An 18,173-nucleotide genomic window follows, 5' to 3' on the forward strand; every position below is an offset into this window, starting at 1 on the left:
TGTCTTGACAATTGTCGAAAAAATCGAACCGAATCCTCTAAGCAAACCATTTCGGTTAGCCCCTCTGTTCCGTCTCTGAGCAAATCCAAAAAGAACTTTGTAGCATTTAACACTTTGATGGCTGGAAGACTCATTGTGCTAAATTGGGATGCTGCATTGCCTCCCTGCCACACCCGCTGGATTAGAGATAATCTTTATTTCCTTGGAGGAAATTAGGCTGACAATGAACGGTTGTTCTGCGAAGTTTCGGGAAGTATGGGGTGGTTTCCTAAAATATATAAAAGATACTTATGTCAAATTTAACCACAACTGAAAAGTATTTGAAATGTAGATAATTGATGAACCTTTTGTTTGCTTATGTGTATTTCTGCCCCATGTTGGGGACATTCAGGAGGGCAGTTGTCTGTGTCATTACGTCCATACAGTATTTGTCTGTACTTATTTGACTTTGTTTTTACATTTTTAAAATAATTGTTGTGGGTTACTTGTTTGGGAGAGGTAAGAAATAATATTTGGCATGCAATTCCGAGAGGGACAAGCAGTAGCAAATGGACGGATGGATGGATTAAGTGTGTTTATGGACTTTATATGTCAAAAATCCAAAAATAAAGTAAAAGAATAAAGTAAAAAAAGACATCCGGGGTGGTATAGCTCGGTTGGTAGAGTGGCCGTGCCAGCAACTTGAGGGTTCCAGGTTCGATGCCCGCTTCCGCCATCCTAGTCACTGTCGTTGTGTCCTTGGGCAAGACACTTTACCCACCTGCTCCCAGTGCCACCCACACTGGTTTAAATGTAATTTAGATATATTGGTTCTGGTTTTATGTATCAGGAAACCCAAATTTGACTATAAGTATGAATATTTGTGCAAACAGTTGTTTGTAAATTTGGGCCCTGTGATTGACAGGAGAACCTACTCAGTGGCCTAGTGGTTAGAGTGTCCGCCCTGAGATTGGTAGACTCAAACCCCGGCCGAGTTATACCAAAGACTGTAAAAAAATGGGACCCATTGCCTCCCTGCTTGGCACTCAACATCAAGGGTTGGAATTAGGGGTTAAATCACCATAAATGATTCCTGGGGGCGGCACCGCTATTGCCCACTGCTCCCCTCACTTCCCAGGGGGTGATAAAGGGGATGGGTCAAATGCAGAGGACAAATTTCACCACACCTAGTGTGTGTGTGACAATCATTGGTACTTTAACCTTACTTAACAAGGCTCCACCTCACCCTAAAAAGGGTATCCATCCATGCATCTATTTTCTACCGCTTATTCCCTTCGGGGTCCCAGGGGGCGCTGGTGCTTATCTCAGCTACAATCGGGCGGAAGACGGCGTACCCCCTGGACAAGTCGTCACCTCATCGCAGGGCCAACACAGATAGACAGACAACATTCACACTCATATTCACACACTAGGGCCAATTTAGTGTTGCCAATCAACCTATCCCCAGGTGCATGTCTTTGGAAGTGGGAGGAAGCCGGAGGGAACCCACGCATTCACGGGGAGAACATGCAAACTCCACACAGAAAGATCCCGAGCTCGAGATTGAACCCAGGACTACTCAGGACCTTCGTATTGTGAGGCAGACGCACTAATTCCTCTGCCACCGGGTAAGCGGTGTAAAATGATTGAGATTAAAAAATATAAAGGTCAAACTCCAAAGAAAAACATGTACTGTTCAAAGTTCGTGATCATTTTTTGTTTCTATCCAAAAAACAGCTAAAAAAAAAATATCCAGCTATTGTTAAAAAGCACAAAACTGTGACCTACGGTACATTATTTTCTTCGGACAATGAAAAACCTGGACACACTGAGGCAATAAGTCTTTGCACATTTGTGATCAGAAGTTACATTTATACATTAATCATGGGTATCACTGTCATTTTTTTTTAACCGTAATGATTTATTTAAACTGTTTTTTGCATTCTCCATGGTTTTCAAAAACAAGAATCGGGTGCACAAGTTGAATTATATTGTGGATTTTCACTCGGCAAAAATTTGTTTATTCAAATTTGTTGGCTTCTGGGCTAGGACCCAGCTTTGTTTGGTTGTCGACTTACACCATTTTCAGTTAGACCGTTGTGGGGTTACTGTACGAACACACTCCCATTAAGAACATAATTTTGATTTGGTAACAAAAGATTGCCTCCAAACTCAATAGTCAGTGTATTAGTGTCATGACAAACTGTATAATGGTTGCAACTTGTTCTTAAATTGACTAATTTGACTGTGACCGTTTGAATATTCTTCTAGAATGGTGGTGAAACATTCATACTACATTCAGTTGTTTGAAGTGATATTACAATCTTTGATCCAAAAGACTGTCATACATTGTTTACAATTGTCCTTCACTGATTTTCCTAGACTTCTCCATCGCCCTTAGAACTTTTGGTAGATTTAATGTTTTTAAATATTTGATCAGCAATAAATCAGCGATTATCCAAGATGAATTTAAGTTGTGCCACCCAATTAATTATTTAAAGATTTACCCTGAAAAAAGAACCGTTCAAATATATAATTCGGGGCCCCAAATTATTATGACCTTGAAGTCCCTAATGTAAAGACCTGACTGCAACTTTGTCACTGTTCCCCTTAGAAACCCGTAGTCTTTTCCTGGATGGAAAAGCTGTCTCCCCTGTGAACGGCTGTCAAGACTGTTCATTGTTAAGAGGAGATCTACCTGTTTATGTAGGCATAGCTGATGCAGCCTGTTAAATTCTTGAAGCTGTTGTTTGGAGACCCCCCGTAGTAGAAGCTCTTCAGAGAAGAAACTGAGGAGGATGTAGTGACCGATGCAGGGCGTTTCTTCTCCTGCTTGTCTTTATCATCCACCAACAATAGATACCTTGTGTAAAAAGAGAGTGAGTTCAGAAGTAGATTAGAATCTGTCCAAAAACGAGCTGCAAATAGTTTTTGTCCAGAGTGGGAATTAAATCAGAACCGTCTGTAGGGACTGAGATACTGACTTTCCGACATAAAAAAGTTACAACAGACACACTGATACAACAAAATGTCATGTTTCAGGAAGGGTAAGGAACTTATTCTAATCAAAGAAAAACATTTAAATGGAAGAACTGTAATATTTAAAGAATATAATTTGTGTTTATTGAATTGAATTGTAACCTTCTATATCAGTGGTTCTCAACCTTTTTTCAGTGATGAACCCCCAAGTGAACAATTTTTTAATTCAAGTACCCCCTAATCAGAGCAAAGCATTTTTGGTTGAAAAAAAGAGATAAAGAAGTAAAATACAGCACTGTGTCATCAGTTTCTGATTTATTAAATTGTATAACAGTGCAAAATATTGCTCATTTGTAGTGGTCTTTCTTGAACTATTTGGAAAAATAGTTTACCATGAATTGATTAATGTGGACCCCGACTTAAACAAGTTGAAAAACTTATTCGGGTGTTACCATTTAGTGGTCAATTGTACGGAATATGTACTGAACTGTGCAATCTAATAATAAAAGTATCAATCAATCAATCAATAAATCAATATAAAAATAACTAAAAACTTGTTGAAAAATAAACAAGTGATTCAATTATATATAAAGATTTCTACATATAGAAGTAATCAACAACTTAAAGTGCCCTATTTGGGGATTGTAATAGAGAACCGTCTGGATTCATGAACTTTATTCTAAACATTTCTTTTCACAAAAAAAAAAAATCTTTAACATCAATATTTATGGAACATTTCCACAAAAAATCGAGCTGTCAACATTGAATATTGCAATGTTGCATTTCTTTTCACAGTTTATGAACTTACATTCATATTTTGTTGAAGTATTATTCAATAAACATAATTATAAAATATTTTTAATTGTTGCTATTTTTAGAATATTTTTGAAGTGGGGGCATACCTTCAAGTACCCCCAGGGGTACGCGTAATCCCATTTGAGAACCACTGTTCTATATTGAATCACCAAAAACAGTCTTTAGCAAAGCATGAGCATGAGGTGTGTAGTTTGATTTTCCAAGGACAATCTACTTGGTAGCGTAACTGGGTCACAGAATGTTTATCAAAACCAAGAGATTCCAACAAAGAAAAATGTAATACTCACGTCGTTTGGTTCACCGAGGCCAATAAGAAATGACTCTTTCCATCATTATACTGTTTTTTATGCGATCTAACTCTTGTTCCACGTGTGTTCATCACCACTGCTCCATTCTCAAGCGAAATGCTGAATTCATCAGGCTGAGGAGAGTAAAAAAAAAAGCATTAATGGCATTTATATATAAATGGAATACAGAATAAGAGCCAACAATGCTGTCAACGTGAGTTTTCAAAATGTTATACAGTGAGCAAATGCCCACACTAACCTGCAATATAAACACTCTAATTTAAATCAATGGTCATCAATTGGCAAGCTGTAAATTTTAACATGTCATTTTTCTTCTTGTAACAAATGCCAGCTACAGTAGTGTGGCTGTGAGATATTTGGCGTGTAAACCTCACTCTTTAACACCTCAAAAGTTGGTGCCAGACTCATCGCCTTGTACTGTCGTCTCAATCAGGGGACTTGGATTTGAGCCACGAGCCAGGTGGGTTACATTGGTTCTTTGGCCCAGATTGAGAGTGAGATTCAGGAGTGGGTGAGTCAAACGCAGGCCTGGGCAATTGTTATGCCTCAGGGGGCCAAATTTAGAGAAAAAAATGCGTCCGGGGGCCGTTATATGTACTTGACGCAGAAGAACCTGAAGGAGGTGTTCGACGCCGCCATCGCCGTGGGGTTGAGGAATTCGGATCGGAGAGTGCGGCGGGAGAAGGTGCGGAGTACGGCGGATAAGATGAAGATGCTCTCCAAGCCGTGGTGAAAGAAGTATGTGTGGGTCCAGTAGAACTTCCCGTGGGACAATGAAGCAACAATAACTTGGGTGTTTATGTGGCGCCAAGCTCTGCAGTCGTCACCGTGACTTTAACCAGCCTTCAACCAAAAACTATGCAGCTCATCCTATTACACAATGACTGCATACGCAAATGTGAACTGGAGTTGGATGAGGGGACATGAACTCAGACTGTATTCCCTATATCATCTATATGTGGTGTACACTGTCATTCTACTGTAACAGATATATACTATATATGTATGTGTTTGGCCAAAATCCCAACAGGATTCATCTTATGTCCTTTCGAATGGTATAGAAAAACAACATTCACATTGAGCAATGATTTGGAATTTTAAATGAAAAAACTATCATGAAGATCAGGCCTGGGCAATTATTTTTACTGGGGGGGGCCCAAATTTAGGGAAAGAAATGTGTCTGAGGGCCGGTATATCTATTTTTAGGAACACTAATACAAAACCTCACAATAATGTCTGATTGAATGGTAAAAACAATTTGACAGACCTTAAAAAAACCGGAATGGAATTGTACATTTTTCTATGAACGATAAAACACTAAATATTGACAACATATGACAGTCACACCCCCTCTCGATCGACGTATTTTACAATCAAGCAAAACGCGACAAACAGCGAAATATGAACACAAAGGGTAAAAATACAATATACAATCTGATATATAACTAAGCATTAGAACTTTATTGTGAAAATCTCCTTCCACGTCTGTTCCGGACACACACATTTTGGGCTGACACTCTGTGGAAACGCTACCCACCCCCACTGCTTGGTGCCTCGTCTGAGCTGCTGTGACTTAGATTGCCATAGTAACTAATTAATTACCATAGTAACTAGTATATCGTGCAAAAGCGCAAGATTCCAACCACTGAAATACTTATAGTTCATGACTTACGGTCATTTGAAAACATCACTGCACATCATAATGGCAGCTACACTTTGATTGATTGATTGATTGATTAAAACTTTTATTGGGGGCGGTATAATTTGGTTGGTAGAGCGGCTGTGCCAGCAACTTGAGGGTTGCAGGTTCGATCCCCGCTTCCGCCATCCTAGTCACTGCCGTTGTGTCCTTGGGCAAGACACTTTACCCACCTGCTCCCAGTGCCACCCACACTAGCTTAAATGTAAAAAAAAAAGTTTAAAAATTAGATATTGGGTTTCACTATGTAAAGCGCTTTGAGTCACTGGAGAAAAAGCGCTATATAAATATGATTCACTTCACTTTTAGGAACACTAATACAAAACCTCCCAATAATGTCTGAATGCTAAAAACACTATGACAGACCACCTTAAACGGAATGGAATTTTTTTTTTTTTTTTTTACTGAATGAGACACCCAGAATGTACATGAAAATAAAGAATGTGGGATTTACAATATTAACTACGAACGATAAAACACTGAATATCGACAACATATGAACGTCACACCCCCTCTCGATCGACATATTTTACAATCAAGCGAAACGGCACAAAAATGCAACAAACACAAGCGAAATATGAACGCGAAGGGTAAAAAAACCCACCTACAATCTGATATATCTGATATAATCACTAAGCTTTAAAACGTTGTTGTAAAAATCTCCTTCGGCGTCAGTCCCTGAAACCCACATTTCAGGTTGGCCACTCTGTGGAAACGCTCCCCACCCACAGTACTTGTTGCCTCGTCTGAGCTGCTGTGATTTAGGTTACCATAGTAACTAGTATATCATGCAAAAGCGCAGATTGAATTACTTTGTCTAATTCAAGACTAACAGTCATTTGAACACATCACTGCACATCATATTGGCGGCTACAGTTTCCATCTTAAAGATCTAAAAAAAAACTATTTGGCAATGTCCAGTTGGTCAGATTGAAAAGCATAATGGGCCGCATGCAATCCACGGGTCTTAATTTGCCCAGGTCTGGTCTAACGGATGCAGTCTTGTGTGTTAACCACCCTCCCTGACACCTCAAGATTAAACAGTTTGGACAACGAGCTGACAGCTTGGGAGCCAAGTGCTTTCCCTTCTGACAATTCAATCCACAAGCTTAAATGAGGCACATGTGAGCAGCATGTGTTGAATAATTTCATAAAACCAAACATTAATGTGTAGGCTGAAAATATTCAGAAATCTCAAAAAGAGGACACATATATGCGTGCCAAGGTGGGCAGCAGGGCAAAGCCGGGACTAGGTAAAAATATGCCAATAATACTTGAACTTGCTTTATAAATAATATATTTATTTAAATAAAGCATTTTTTCTGCTGTGTTGACAGCAGTGTTGGCGCTAGGAAGCAGGGGGTGTACATTGTAGCGTCTCCGAAGAGTTAGTGCTGCAAAGGGTCCTGGGTATTTGTTGTGTTAGAGTGCGGATGTTCTCCCAAAATGTGTTTGTCATTCTTGTTTGGTGTGGGTTCACAGTGTGGCGCATATTTGTAACAGTGTTAAAGTTGTTTAGATGGCCACCCTCAGTGTGACCTGTATGGCTGTTGATCAAGTATGCCTTGATTAACAACCAATCCATTATCTCGCTGTCTGTCTTAGCCCCTCCCTCACAAATTCTGCTGTGTGCAGCACACCTTCACAATTTGTTTTGATTTTAACCCCTTCTTAACCCTGTACGTACATTTGAAAATACACGCAACCCCGGCTCAAAACCCTGGACATTTGAGGCATTTAAGAAACCCCGCCCGGACACACTGGACAGCTTCGCAAAAGAGGACATGTCCGGGGAAAAGAGGACATATGGTCAGTCTATTAATGTTACAAACTCGGTTTAGCTTGAAAGCTAACACTTAGCCTTTCCAAATGTAGAAATATTATTTGTCTCCCGCTAAAACTCCCTAAACACATGCACCTGGGGATAGGTTGTTGGCAACACTAAATTGGCCCTAGTGTGTGAACATGAGTGTGAATGTTGTCTGTCTATCTGTGTTGGCCATGTGATGAGTTGGTGACTTGTCTAGGGTGTATCCCACCTTCAGCCCGAATGAGACTGAGATAGGCTCCAGTACCCCCCGCAACCCCGAACGGGACAAGCGGTAGTAAATAGATGGATGATTACAGTAAATATCTACATTTTAACATCTACAGGAAACTAACTACTATCGACTGCCCTTTGTTAAAAACCGAGATAATCTTTGTCCACCTTCAACATCAGACCTGGGCAAATTAAGGCTAGGGGCTACATGCCGCCTGTTAAGCTTTTCAATCTAGCCCTCAAGACATTCCCAAATCATTTTTTTAGATCTTTAAGATGGAAACTGTAGCTGCCATTATGATGTGCAGTGATTTTTTCAAAAGACCTTAAGTCTATACAAAGTATTTCAATGGTTGGAATCTGTGCTTTTGCATGATGTACTAGTTGCTATGGTAATCTAAGTCACAGCAGCTCAGACGAGGCACCAAGCAGTGTGGGTGGGTAGCGTTTCCACAGAGTGTTTCCAGAGCGGCCAGCCTGAAATACGGGTGTCAGGGACAGACACGGAAGAAGATTTTTACAACAAAGTTCTAAAGCTTAATGATGTATCAGATGTAGGTGTTTTGTTGTTGTTGTTTTTTCGTGTTCATATTTCGCTGTCTTTGTTGCGTTTTGTTTGACGTTCATATGTTGTCAATATTCAGTGTTTTATCGTTCAAAGTTAATATTGTAAATTTTCAAGTACATTCTGGGTGTCTCACTCAGTAAAAAAACATGTAAAATTCCATTCTGTTTTTCAAGGCGGTTTGTCACAACGTTTTTAGCATTCAATCAGACATTATTGTGAAGTTTGTTCCTAAAAAACAGATATACCGGCACCCAGACTTTATGGGTTGTAGATAAACCTATGGATAACGAAGACATATATACAAACCCCGTTTCCATATAAGTTGGGAAGTTGTGTTAGTTGTAAATATAAACGGAATACAATGATTAGCAAATCATTTTCAACCCATTTTCAGTTGAATATGCTACAAAGACAACATATTTCATGTTAAAACTGATAAACATTTTTTGTTTTTGCAAATAATCATCAACTTTAGAATTTGATGCCAGCAACACGTGACAAAGAAGTTGGGAAAGGTGGCAATAAATACTAATTAAGTTGAGGAATGCTCATCAAGTACTTATTTGGAACATCCCACAGGTGTGCAGGCTAATTGGGACCAGGTGGGTGCCATGATTGGGTATAAAAGCAGTTCCATGAAATGCTAAGTAATTCACAAACAAGGATGGGGCAAGGGTCACCAATTTGTAAGCAAATTGTCGAACAGTTTTAGAACAACATTTCTCAACGAGCTATTGCAAGGAATTTAGGGATTTTACCATCTACGGTCCGTAAAATCATCAAAAGGTTCAGAGAACTTGGAGAAATCACTGCAAGTAAGCGATTATATTACGGACCTTTGATCCCTCAGGCGGTACTGCATCAAAAACCGACAGTGTGTAAAGAATATCATCACATGGGCTCAGGAGCACTTCAGAAAACCACTGTAAGTAACTACAGTTGGTCGCTACATCTGTAAGTCCAAGTTAAAACTCTACTGTGCAAAGCGAAAGCCATTTATCAACAACACCAAGGAACGCCGCCGGCTTCGCTGGGCCCGAATCCATCTAAGATGGACTGATGCAAAAGTGGAAAACTGTTCTGTGGTCTGACGAGTCCACATTTCAAATTATATTTGGAAACTGTGGACGTGGTGTCCTCCGGAACAAAGAGAAAAATAACCATCCAGATTGTTATTGGCCCAGAGTTCAAAAGCCAGCATCTGTGTCGGTATGGGGGTGTATTAGTGCCCAAAGCATGGGTAACTTACATGCTTATCTGTGAAGGCACCATTAATGCTGAAAGGTACATACAGGTTTTGGAGCAACATATGTTGTCATCCAAGCAACCTTATCATGGACATCCCTGCTTATTTCAGCAAAACAATGCCAAGCCACGTGTTACAACAGCATGGCTTCGTAGTAAAAAAGTGCAGGTACTTTCCTGGCCCGCCTGCAGTCCAGACATGTCTCCCATCGTAAATGTTTTGGCGCATTATGAAGCGTAAAATACGACAGCGGACTGTTGAACAACTTAAGCTATACATCATGCAAGAATGGTAAAGAATTCCACTCTCAAAGCTTCAACAATTAGTTTCCTCAGTTCCCAAACGTTTATTGAGTGTTGTTAAAAGAAAATGTGATGTAACACTGGTGAACATGCCCTTTCCCAACTACTTTGGCACATGTTGCAGCCATGAAATTCTAAGTTAATAATTATTTGCAAAAAAAACCCAAAAAAGTTTATGAGTTTGAACATCAAATATCTTGTCTTTGTAGTGCATTCAATTGAATATGGTTTGAAAAGGATTTGCAAATCATTGTATTCCGTTTATATTTACATCTGACACAATTTCCCAACTCATATGGAAACGGGGTTTGTAATAGTCTCCTTTTCTGGTGAGAGAGGACGCTAAAGGCAGTCCCTTTAAGGCGCGCCCCCAATATTGTTGTCCGGGTGGAAATCGTGAGAAATTCAGGAGAATGGTTACTCCGGGAGATTTTCGGGAGGGGCACTGAAATTCGGGAGTCTCCCGGGAAAATCGGGAGGGTTGGCAAGTATGGCTGTAGAATATACTGTAGGTCCATTTGCAAAAACGGACTCATAAATCACTTTTGTGCAATGTGAATTTGTTTTACGGAATAATGAGTTTTAAAACTAATCTTTTTCCGGAGTGTGTAAACATTTTGTTCATACCCCATCCTCGTGGTACAACAGGAGTCCATTAGGTTGTAATGTTTTAAAGTTGAGGCCACCTTCAAATTTGTCAAAGGGGGAAATCTTTGCAGAGGATCCGAGGTAGCTTTCGCCCGTGAAATAGGCTTTGTGTGATGCCTGCAAGACAGTGATAAAGTATCATTGTTTGATGTCGTATAGTTGATGTTATGGAAAGAAGATGAAGTGGTGCACTTACAAAAGACTCCTCAGGACAGCCACTACTGACGCCTATGGTCCCAGGCTGCTCTAACAGGTTGAAGTCTTTTTTTTGGAACAAGAAACCTTTGACACAACCTTTGAGGTTAACCACAGCAGACAACTCAGGCCTGTAATGAAATTCACATTGGCACAGAAGTTTCGCCAAGTTCAACATAAATCCAATTCCGTGTTGTAATTTGTAAAGTGTTTTTTTTTTTTTATCTGTAATTGGATTTCGCCTCCATAATTATCCTTAAAGTTTACATTCCACCACCATCATCATCAGCTGCATCGGCTTAAACAGACTTTGAGGTAAGGTAACAAGGCAAGCATGTTCTTGGCTTTACTCACCTGTTGTGAAGAATGTGTGAGGGAACCCCCCCTATGTAGATGTCTGAGAATGGCAAAGTGGTTTTTGGATTTTCCATAGATTTGATATGACTCTTGTCCACCAGGAGGATAACCTTCTTTGATTGATGATAAATCACTGATACCTGTGAGCCAAGAACAAACATGGATTTTTTTAAAGAACCATATGTAAGAAGTTCATGTCCAGTCATCATCAAATGGCCCTGATATGTCAAAAGGCATGAATAAATCATGTTCTTTTCGAATACATGTATAACTGATAACGGTAGTTCAATTACAGCCTTGAAATCCTGTTATTTTTTTCATTTCGATGAACCCCCCCCTCCACCGTTTGACCAATTAGAAAGTCTGTGAGTGTGTCACATCCAGGTTGCCAGTTACGTACCACCACCTTCGTTTAGCTACTGCCACTGGTAAAGTTACTTAACATGTCAGACCTTAGTACAGTGGTTCTCAAATGGGGGTACTTGAAGGTATGCCAAGGGGTATGTGAGCTTTTCTAAAAATAGCAACAATTCAAAAATCCTTAATAAATATATTTATTGAATAATACTTCAACAAAATATGAATGTAAGTTCAAAAACTGTGAAAATAAATGCAACAATGCAATATTCAGTGTTGACAGCTAGATTTTTTGTGGACACGTTCCATAAATACTGATGTTAAAGATTTCTTTTTTTGTGAAGAAATGTTCATGAATCCAGATGGATCTCTATTACAATCCCCAGAGAGGGCACTTTAAGTTGATGATTACTTATATGTGTAGAAATCTTTATTTATAAGTGAATCACTTGTTTATTTTTTAACAAGTTATTAGTTATTTTTATATCTTTTTTTCAAAATAGTTCAAGAAAGACCACTACAAATGAGCAATATTTTACACTGTTATACAATTTAATAAATCCGACATAGTGCTGTATGTTACTTCTTTATCTCTTTTTTTTTCCAACCAAAAATACCTTGCTCTGATTAGGGGGTACTTGAATTAAAAAAATGTTGACAGGGGGTACATCACTGAAAAAAGGTTGAGAATCACTGCATTAGTAAATATAAAAGGCGTCGATACGATTCTCAACTTATTCATGACAAAGCCAGGAACTAAACGAGTATCTGGAATGTATCTGGGATGCCTTTGAAAAATGGAAACGATTGAAAGTGAAGAAGATTTTTTCATTGGATGGCAAATTTGCTAATTTACTATTTGACAGGTAAGTAAGGCATTTACGTTTTCTTATTACTTGTAATAAATGGAAATTGACATTTTGTATGTAAACTATGTTGTCCAATACAGTCTATGATTTTGTCTAACAAAGCTAGTATGTTCGTGCAACAAATGGTTAGCTTGCTAGCTTGGTCAATGACAAATCGACATATGGGCTAATGGGCAAAATATAGGCTACCTGTATGTCGATGTGTCATCGAGCTGACAGAGCAAAATATTTTTTAAACAAATAAAACCTATGTGGATATGGGTAGTGTCAGTGCCTATTTAGTTCTCGATATGCTGATACGCTGAAGAAATGGGTTCCAACATTAGCACGGCTGTCATGGCGTATGGAGACAGCCAAATCACATGATAAAATAATTCCTCATTCGCGTTTGCACATTGTGGACTATAATCTGAAACGTTTAAAACAGTAGCCTATAGGCATACCTTGGTAAAACGTCTCCTCTTTAGTTTTGGCTGCTAAGCATGCTCTACCTATTTTCATCAGTATAACCATTGCTAGCGTTGGTTGTAGTTTGTTTTAGTCTTTGTTTTCTGATAGTACTGACCATAACCAACGTGATTGCCATTTGTGGTGTCATTGTACGCATGCAAGTTGTACTTCTTCCCTGAAAATAGCCTAATTTCTGTGTAAAATGTGTTACCTAGAGATTTGTTATTGGCAAAACGCTTGTCTATTCAGCTATTATGGTCCCAGCATCTCAACCCCTAGAAAAAGGCAGTGCAAGTTTGAAGTTCGTTGGAGTAGCCCAGTCGATCAAGCTGGATTCAGCTGCGTATCTGGCAACCTCAGTCAGGGAGAGGGGCAGGGGACTACATAAATTTGACCAAGATTGCAGTAACATTTCTGGCCAGATTCCTCCTTTAATGAAAGCAAAACATAACAGTTGTAAATAATATATGATTAAAAAAATTACCTCATGATACCTTGCATCATTAATTTTTAACTTTGGTATGTTACTTTCCATAAGTTTTGGCCCATCGTTGAAGCCAAAGTCATACATAAGCCGCAGGAATCCATTTTTTATTTCCAAAAGAAAGAATGTATCCTGGAAAAAAGAAAAAACATGTAAGGAAAGGGTAAACATCAAATTAATTAATCAAATAAGTCATGTTTGTTTGTAGGCTTATAGTAACCGATAACGTTGTTAAAAGTCAAGGCTCAAAAATGTACACAGAAAAATATTGTTTGGCAATGTAGTTTTTTAAAACCAAACTAACAATTATCCATCCTTCCATTTTCTTTCGCGTATTCCGACTCAGGTCATGGAGGCAGCAGCCTAAGCAGAGAAGCCAAGGTTTCCTTCTCCCTGGCTAGTTAGTGTTGCTTGTCCCGGAGATCCCGAGGCGTTCCGAGGACAGATGAAAGACAGTTACTCCTGCTGGTCGGGCGTGCCCTGAACATGTTCATAGAGAGGCCTCTGAAAAGCATCCCGACCAGATGGCTAAGCCACCTCATCTTGCTTCTCTCAATGTGGAGGAGCAGAGGTTTTATTCTAAGTTCCTCCTGGATGAGCGGAGCTTCTCCCTCTGACTTTAATGCAGAGCCCAGCCACCATATGGAGGAACATGTGTATGGAGGTTCTCATTCATCCAGGTCATTGTATTCTGGACTATCCACTGGAACACAAACTGGGCGTTATCAGAACACTACAACACATAGCTGGTAGTGTTCCCACTGGCACAGGCCAAAAAGCAAGAGTATTTGAGGGAAACCCTCAAAACCTGTGGTTATCCCAGCTGGTCGTTTGTGCCAACGTATGGCACAGCATAGAAGGGCGAAATCTTTAGCAGTCCTTTAAGGACAAAAATGTCCAGATTCTGGAGATGGATTACGGATGGTACGAATTAGGAGTGAGGGAAGCCATTTACGTCTAGGTTGGAAAACCATCCCTGAACAGAGGAGGTGGTGACACAACCTATCTCTCACATACAACACTGTCCTTTCAACCATTCCTAAAATATTCTACAATTAAGCCTCCAGAGTTAGGAATATTCTGGTCACAGATGCTCCTTGGTGCCACTTGTTTGCAACTGAATTGAATGCTAACGTAGGTAACACCAACTATTTGGGGCTGGTAGTGGTCAATCCACAGCAATTGCTCTGCAACGCAATACCTCAATGCCAGCGAAAGGAAATTATACTTTAACTGTTGTTGGCATTGACAGTAGGATTGTTCATTTGCATCCCAACAGTTGTTTTTCTTACTATGATAGAGCGGAACCATCCGTGCCATACTCCCAACACCCTCTTGGTGTTGGGAGTAAAAATATTTGGGGGGAGAGTAGATCTGCCAAATCTAAGTCTAAGACTAGATCTGACTAATCTAAGTCTATAAGCATGAACTGATGAAGCCTACTCGGATGAGAGGGGAAACATCTTCTAAGACAAACCAAACAGTTCAGTTGAGATGGATTGAAATGCCCTGAGAATACATATGGAGGAAACTCATTTCGGCACTTGTGATCTTGTCCTTTCGGTCATTAATAAACGCTCATGACAATAGGTTTTGGTAAACAACAGGCAAATGGGAGAGCTTCCTGCTCAGCTGCGTCTCACCACAAGGACCTCTGCAGGTCCAAATCATTGTCAATGTTGCACCAATCCAAATTTTCAATGCCACAATTTATTCTACCCTATTTTCTGAACAAAATCCCAATACGTAATCTGATTTTTTTAATTTGGCCAGGCTCTCATGCCCAACCTGGAGAAGAAAACCACCCATTTACTAAGTGAGAACCATGGATCTATGGACAATTGTGTCTGTCCTGGGTATGACGTTAAACTACATCCAGGCATGAGATGGGAGGTTGTGTGTGGGGTTAGTGAGTCCCAACTAACGTCTATAAAATGCACACAAAGAACCGTTTGCACCTTCTCTTGTGACTGGCGGGCGGTCAGCGCCATAAAGCTGAGCGGGCCCCTGGGTAAATGGGGCGCGGACAACCAACAGGACAGACTAAGTTCAACGGCCCAGTAAGGCAATTAGTCTAGGAGAAGGATCTCTGATATAAAATACCCCTTCCAACCCGCACCAAGCCAGCGTGGAAGGTGTAGGCTAATAACCAGCATGAAAAGTACGCCAAATGGCAGAAACATGCTGAGGCTTTCGTCCAACAGTGGACTGACAACGGCTGATGATGATGATACTGCATGCAAATGTATTTGTATATATATGTAAAAGGCAAAACTCTGCCGGTTTTTAAAAAGTTAGGTAACATGTGACTGAGATTAATGCCATTTACAAGCTATTTTTTAATGAAACGTGACGCATGCTCCAACTTACGGCATTGACCATAATGAAAAGAACACCGTTGTTCACAACTGTTCGCACTGAAATATCAAATCTTGTGACATAACCGAATTTCGCCCTCTGTGTGATGTTACTGATGAGTGCATAGCCTTTTCCATCAAACAGGTAACTGGCAATACGACTCTTGGAGAAAGCCAGCTTGTATCTGCAAAAACACGGAGAAAATGAACAACATTATTTATAGGATACATTCTTGACACACAATAGACAAGATCCCTACCAATTATTTCCACTTGCATTATTATTATTACTCTGACCAGTAAATTAAACATATTTTTTTCTCCAGTACATAATTGAATTAAAAAAAAAATATTAGTCAAAATTATTCTTTTTTTTATGCTCATTCAACTTGATTAACTCCAAAAAGAAGTTAATGCAATAAGATGACCCACCACTTATAGTGATGCTTGTCATGTAAAACGTCAACAATTACCGTATTTTTCGGACTGTAAGTCGCAGTTTTTTTTTCATGGTTTGGCCGGGGGTGCTACATATACTCCGGAGCGACTTATGTGTGAAATTATTAACACATTACCGTAAAATATCAAATAATATTATTTATCTCATTTGGGGAAAAGACAAAGAAAATGTCAGCAATCGTCACATACACGTCAACCAATGAGAATTCGGCAGGGTAGGGTCATGGCAGAAGTGCATTGTGGGTCATGGTATGCTAACTGCTATATGCTACTGCCGTAGCTATTAAAATGGATCATTTCATCATTGGCGGTAACTTATAAAAACTGAGAAGGGCTGAACAAAAATGGCACCGAAAAGGAAATCATGTACTGCAGATTACACACAATATCGAATAATATTATTTATCTCATTCGCGGAAGAGACGTAGAAAATGTCAGCAATCGTCACATATATGTCAACCAATAAGAATTTGGCGGGGGAGGGTCATGGCAGAAGTGCATTGTGGGTCATGGTATGCTAACTGCTATATGCTATATGCTAATGCCGTAGCTATTAAAATGGATCATGTCATCGTTGGCGGTAACTTATAAAAACTGAGAAGGGCTGAACAAAAACGGCACCGAAAAGGAGATCATGTACTGCAGATTACAAGCTGGACGAAGTGAAATATGCAGCAGAAAACAACAAGAGGAAGCGGCACATACCTTTGAAGTTGGCAGAGTTGTTTAGAAGCGACATCGAGGAAGAAGATTTCATGGGATTTATCGATTAGGAGTGACAGATTGTTTGGTAAACGTATAGCATGTTCTATATGTTATAGTTATTTGAATGACTCTTACCATAATCCATCCATCCATCCATTTTCTACCGCTTATTCCCTTTCGGGGTCGCGGGGGGCGCTGGCGCCTATCTCAGCTACATATGTTACGTTAACATACCAGACACGTTCTCAGTTGGTTATTTATGCCTCATAAAACCTACACTTATTCAGCCTGTCGATCACTATTCTTTATGTCGAATTGCCTTTCAAATGTCTATTCTTGGTGTTGGATTTTATCAAATAAATTTCCCCCAAAAGTGCGACTTATACTCCAGTGCGGCGTATATATGTCTTTTTCCTCCGGAGCGACTTACAATCCGAAAAAATATGGTACCTAAAATGCTCATTTTGCTATAAAGGTACCTGGAACATGGCGTGGATGCAACCACATCCATTTTGTGAGTTTTCTTGAAATTATATAGACTGATGACATCATTGTTAAGTGAAGCCAACTCTATGCAACCCACAAAAGGAGCAAGACTCAATGGAGGAGGGAGCTGGATTGAAAGAAAATATAGTTATGTTTGGGTAAATTATCAAATACACATGCATTAGGTGTAATTATACCTTTGCATCCGGTGGGACACCCCCAACAAAGAATACCATGTCTTTTGGGTCTATGTCAAATAGTGAATCGGTGCCAGGAGCCTCGCCTTTCTGTATGAACTTCTGTTCATCCGTGGAGCTTTGGCTTGGGAGGATTAGGTAGATTTTCCCATGTCGACCCAACCTGCCATTGTAAAAAACAAAAAAAGGAAAATTCATATGAAATTCGATTTTGTTCACAATTCTTTGATGCAATGTTTTTGACTTGTGAGAGTACCTCTCTACTTTAATGTAGTTGAAGACAGCAGGCCATTGGCTAACCGGTTTCGAACTCAGTGCGATTTCAACGTATTCACCACCAAGGTTGTACATGTACACCAAGTTATCATTCTTGATTGCAAGTCCCATGTAGTCTTTCTGACCCTACGGCCAAAGCAATAAACAGAATATTAATTTCAACCAGTACAATTTAAAAAGTCTTCTGATACATTCATAAATATCTGGATGCTGCGTAAACATAAATACAATAATTTAAAATTGGAGTGCAGCTGTACATACAGATGTGTAATCACAGTTTGGTACATGCCTCGTTCATTTTTAGGTACAATGATAAAACATAAAAACTGCTTTGTTTGTGTGTAAAAGGTATAACTATTAACCATAATAGTTAAATGTCACTTCTTGATACTGGG

The 18,173-nt window shown here is 39.6% G+C and overlaps 1 protein-coding gene across 1 annotated transcript in view; it reads right to left on the reverse strand.

Moving 5' to 3' along the window:
- Positions 1-18,173, reverse strand: part of lama4 (laminin, alpha 4) — a 126,279-nt gene that overhangs the window by 22,586 nt on the left and 85,520 nt on the right. The window contains exons 22-31 of the mRNA XM_061900367.1: positions 17,759-17,904; positions 17,503-17,665; positions 17,299-17,432; positions 15,669-15,840; positions 13,299-13,430; positions 11,136-11,278; positions 10,783-10,912; positions 10,566-10,703; positions 4,062-4,195; positions 2,678-2,842 (exon numbers count right to left, since the gene is read on the reverse strand). Coding sequence (XP_061756351.1) covers positions 2,678-2,842; positions 4,062-4,195; positions 10,566-10,703; positions 10,783-10,912; positions 11,136-11,278; positions 13,299-13,430; positions 15,669-15,840; positions 17,299-17,432; positions 17,503-17,665; positions 17,759-17,904 — 1,457 coding nt within the window. The remainder of the gene's footprint in view (positions 1-2,677; positions 2,843-4,061; positions 4,196-10,565; positions 10,704-10,782; positions 10,913-11,135; positions 11,279-13,298; positions 13,431-15,668; positions 15,841-17,298; positions 17,433-17,502; positions 17,666-17,758; positions 17,905-18,173) is intronic.

The sequence above is a fragment of the Nerophis ophidion genome, linkage group LG05 (genome assembly GCF_033978795.1).
Source record: "Nerophis ophidion isolate RoL-2023_Sa linkage group LG05, RoL_Noph_v1.0, whole genome shotgun sequence".
Classification (NCBI taxonomy): domain Eukaryota; kingdom Metazoa; phylum Chordata; class Actinopteri; order Syngnathiformes; family Syngnathidae; genus Nerophis; species Nerophis ophidion.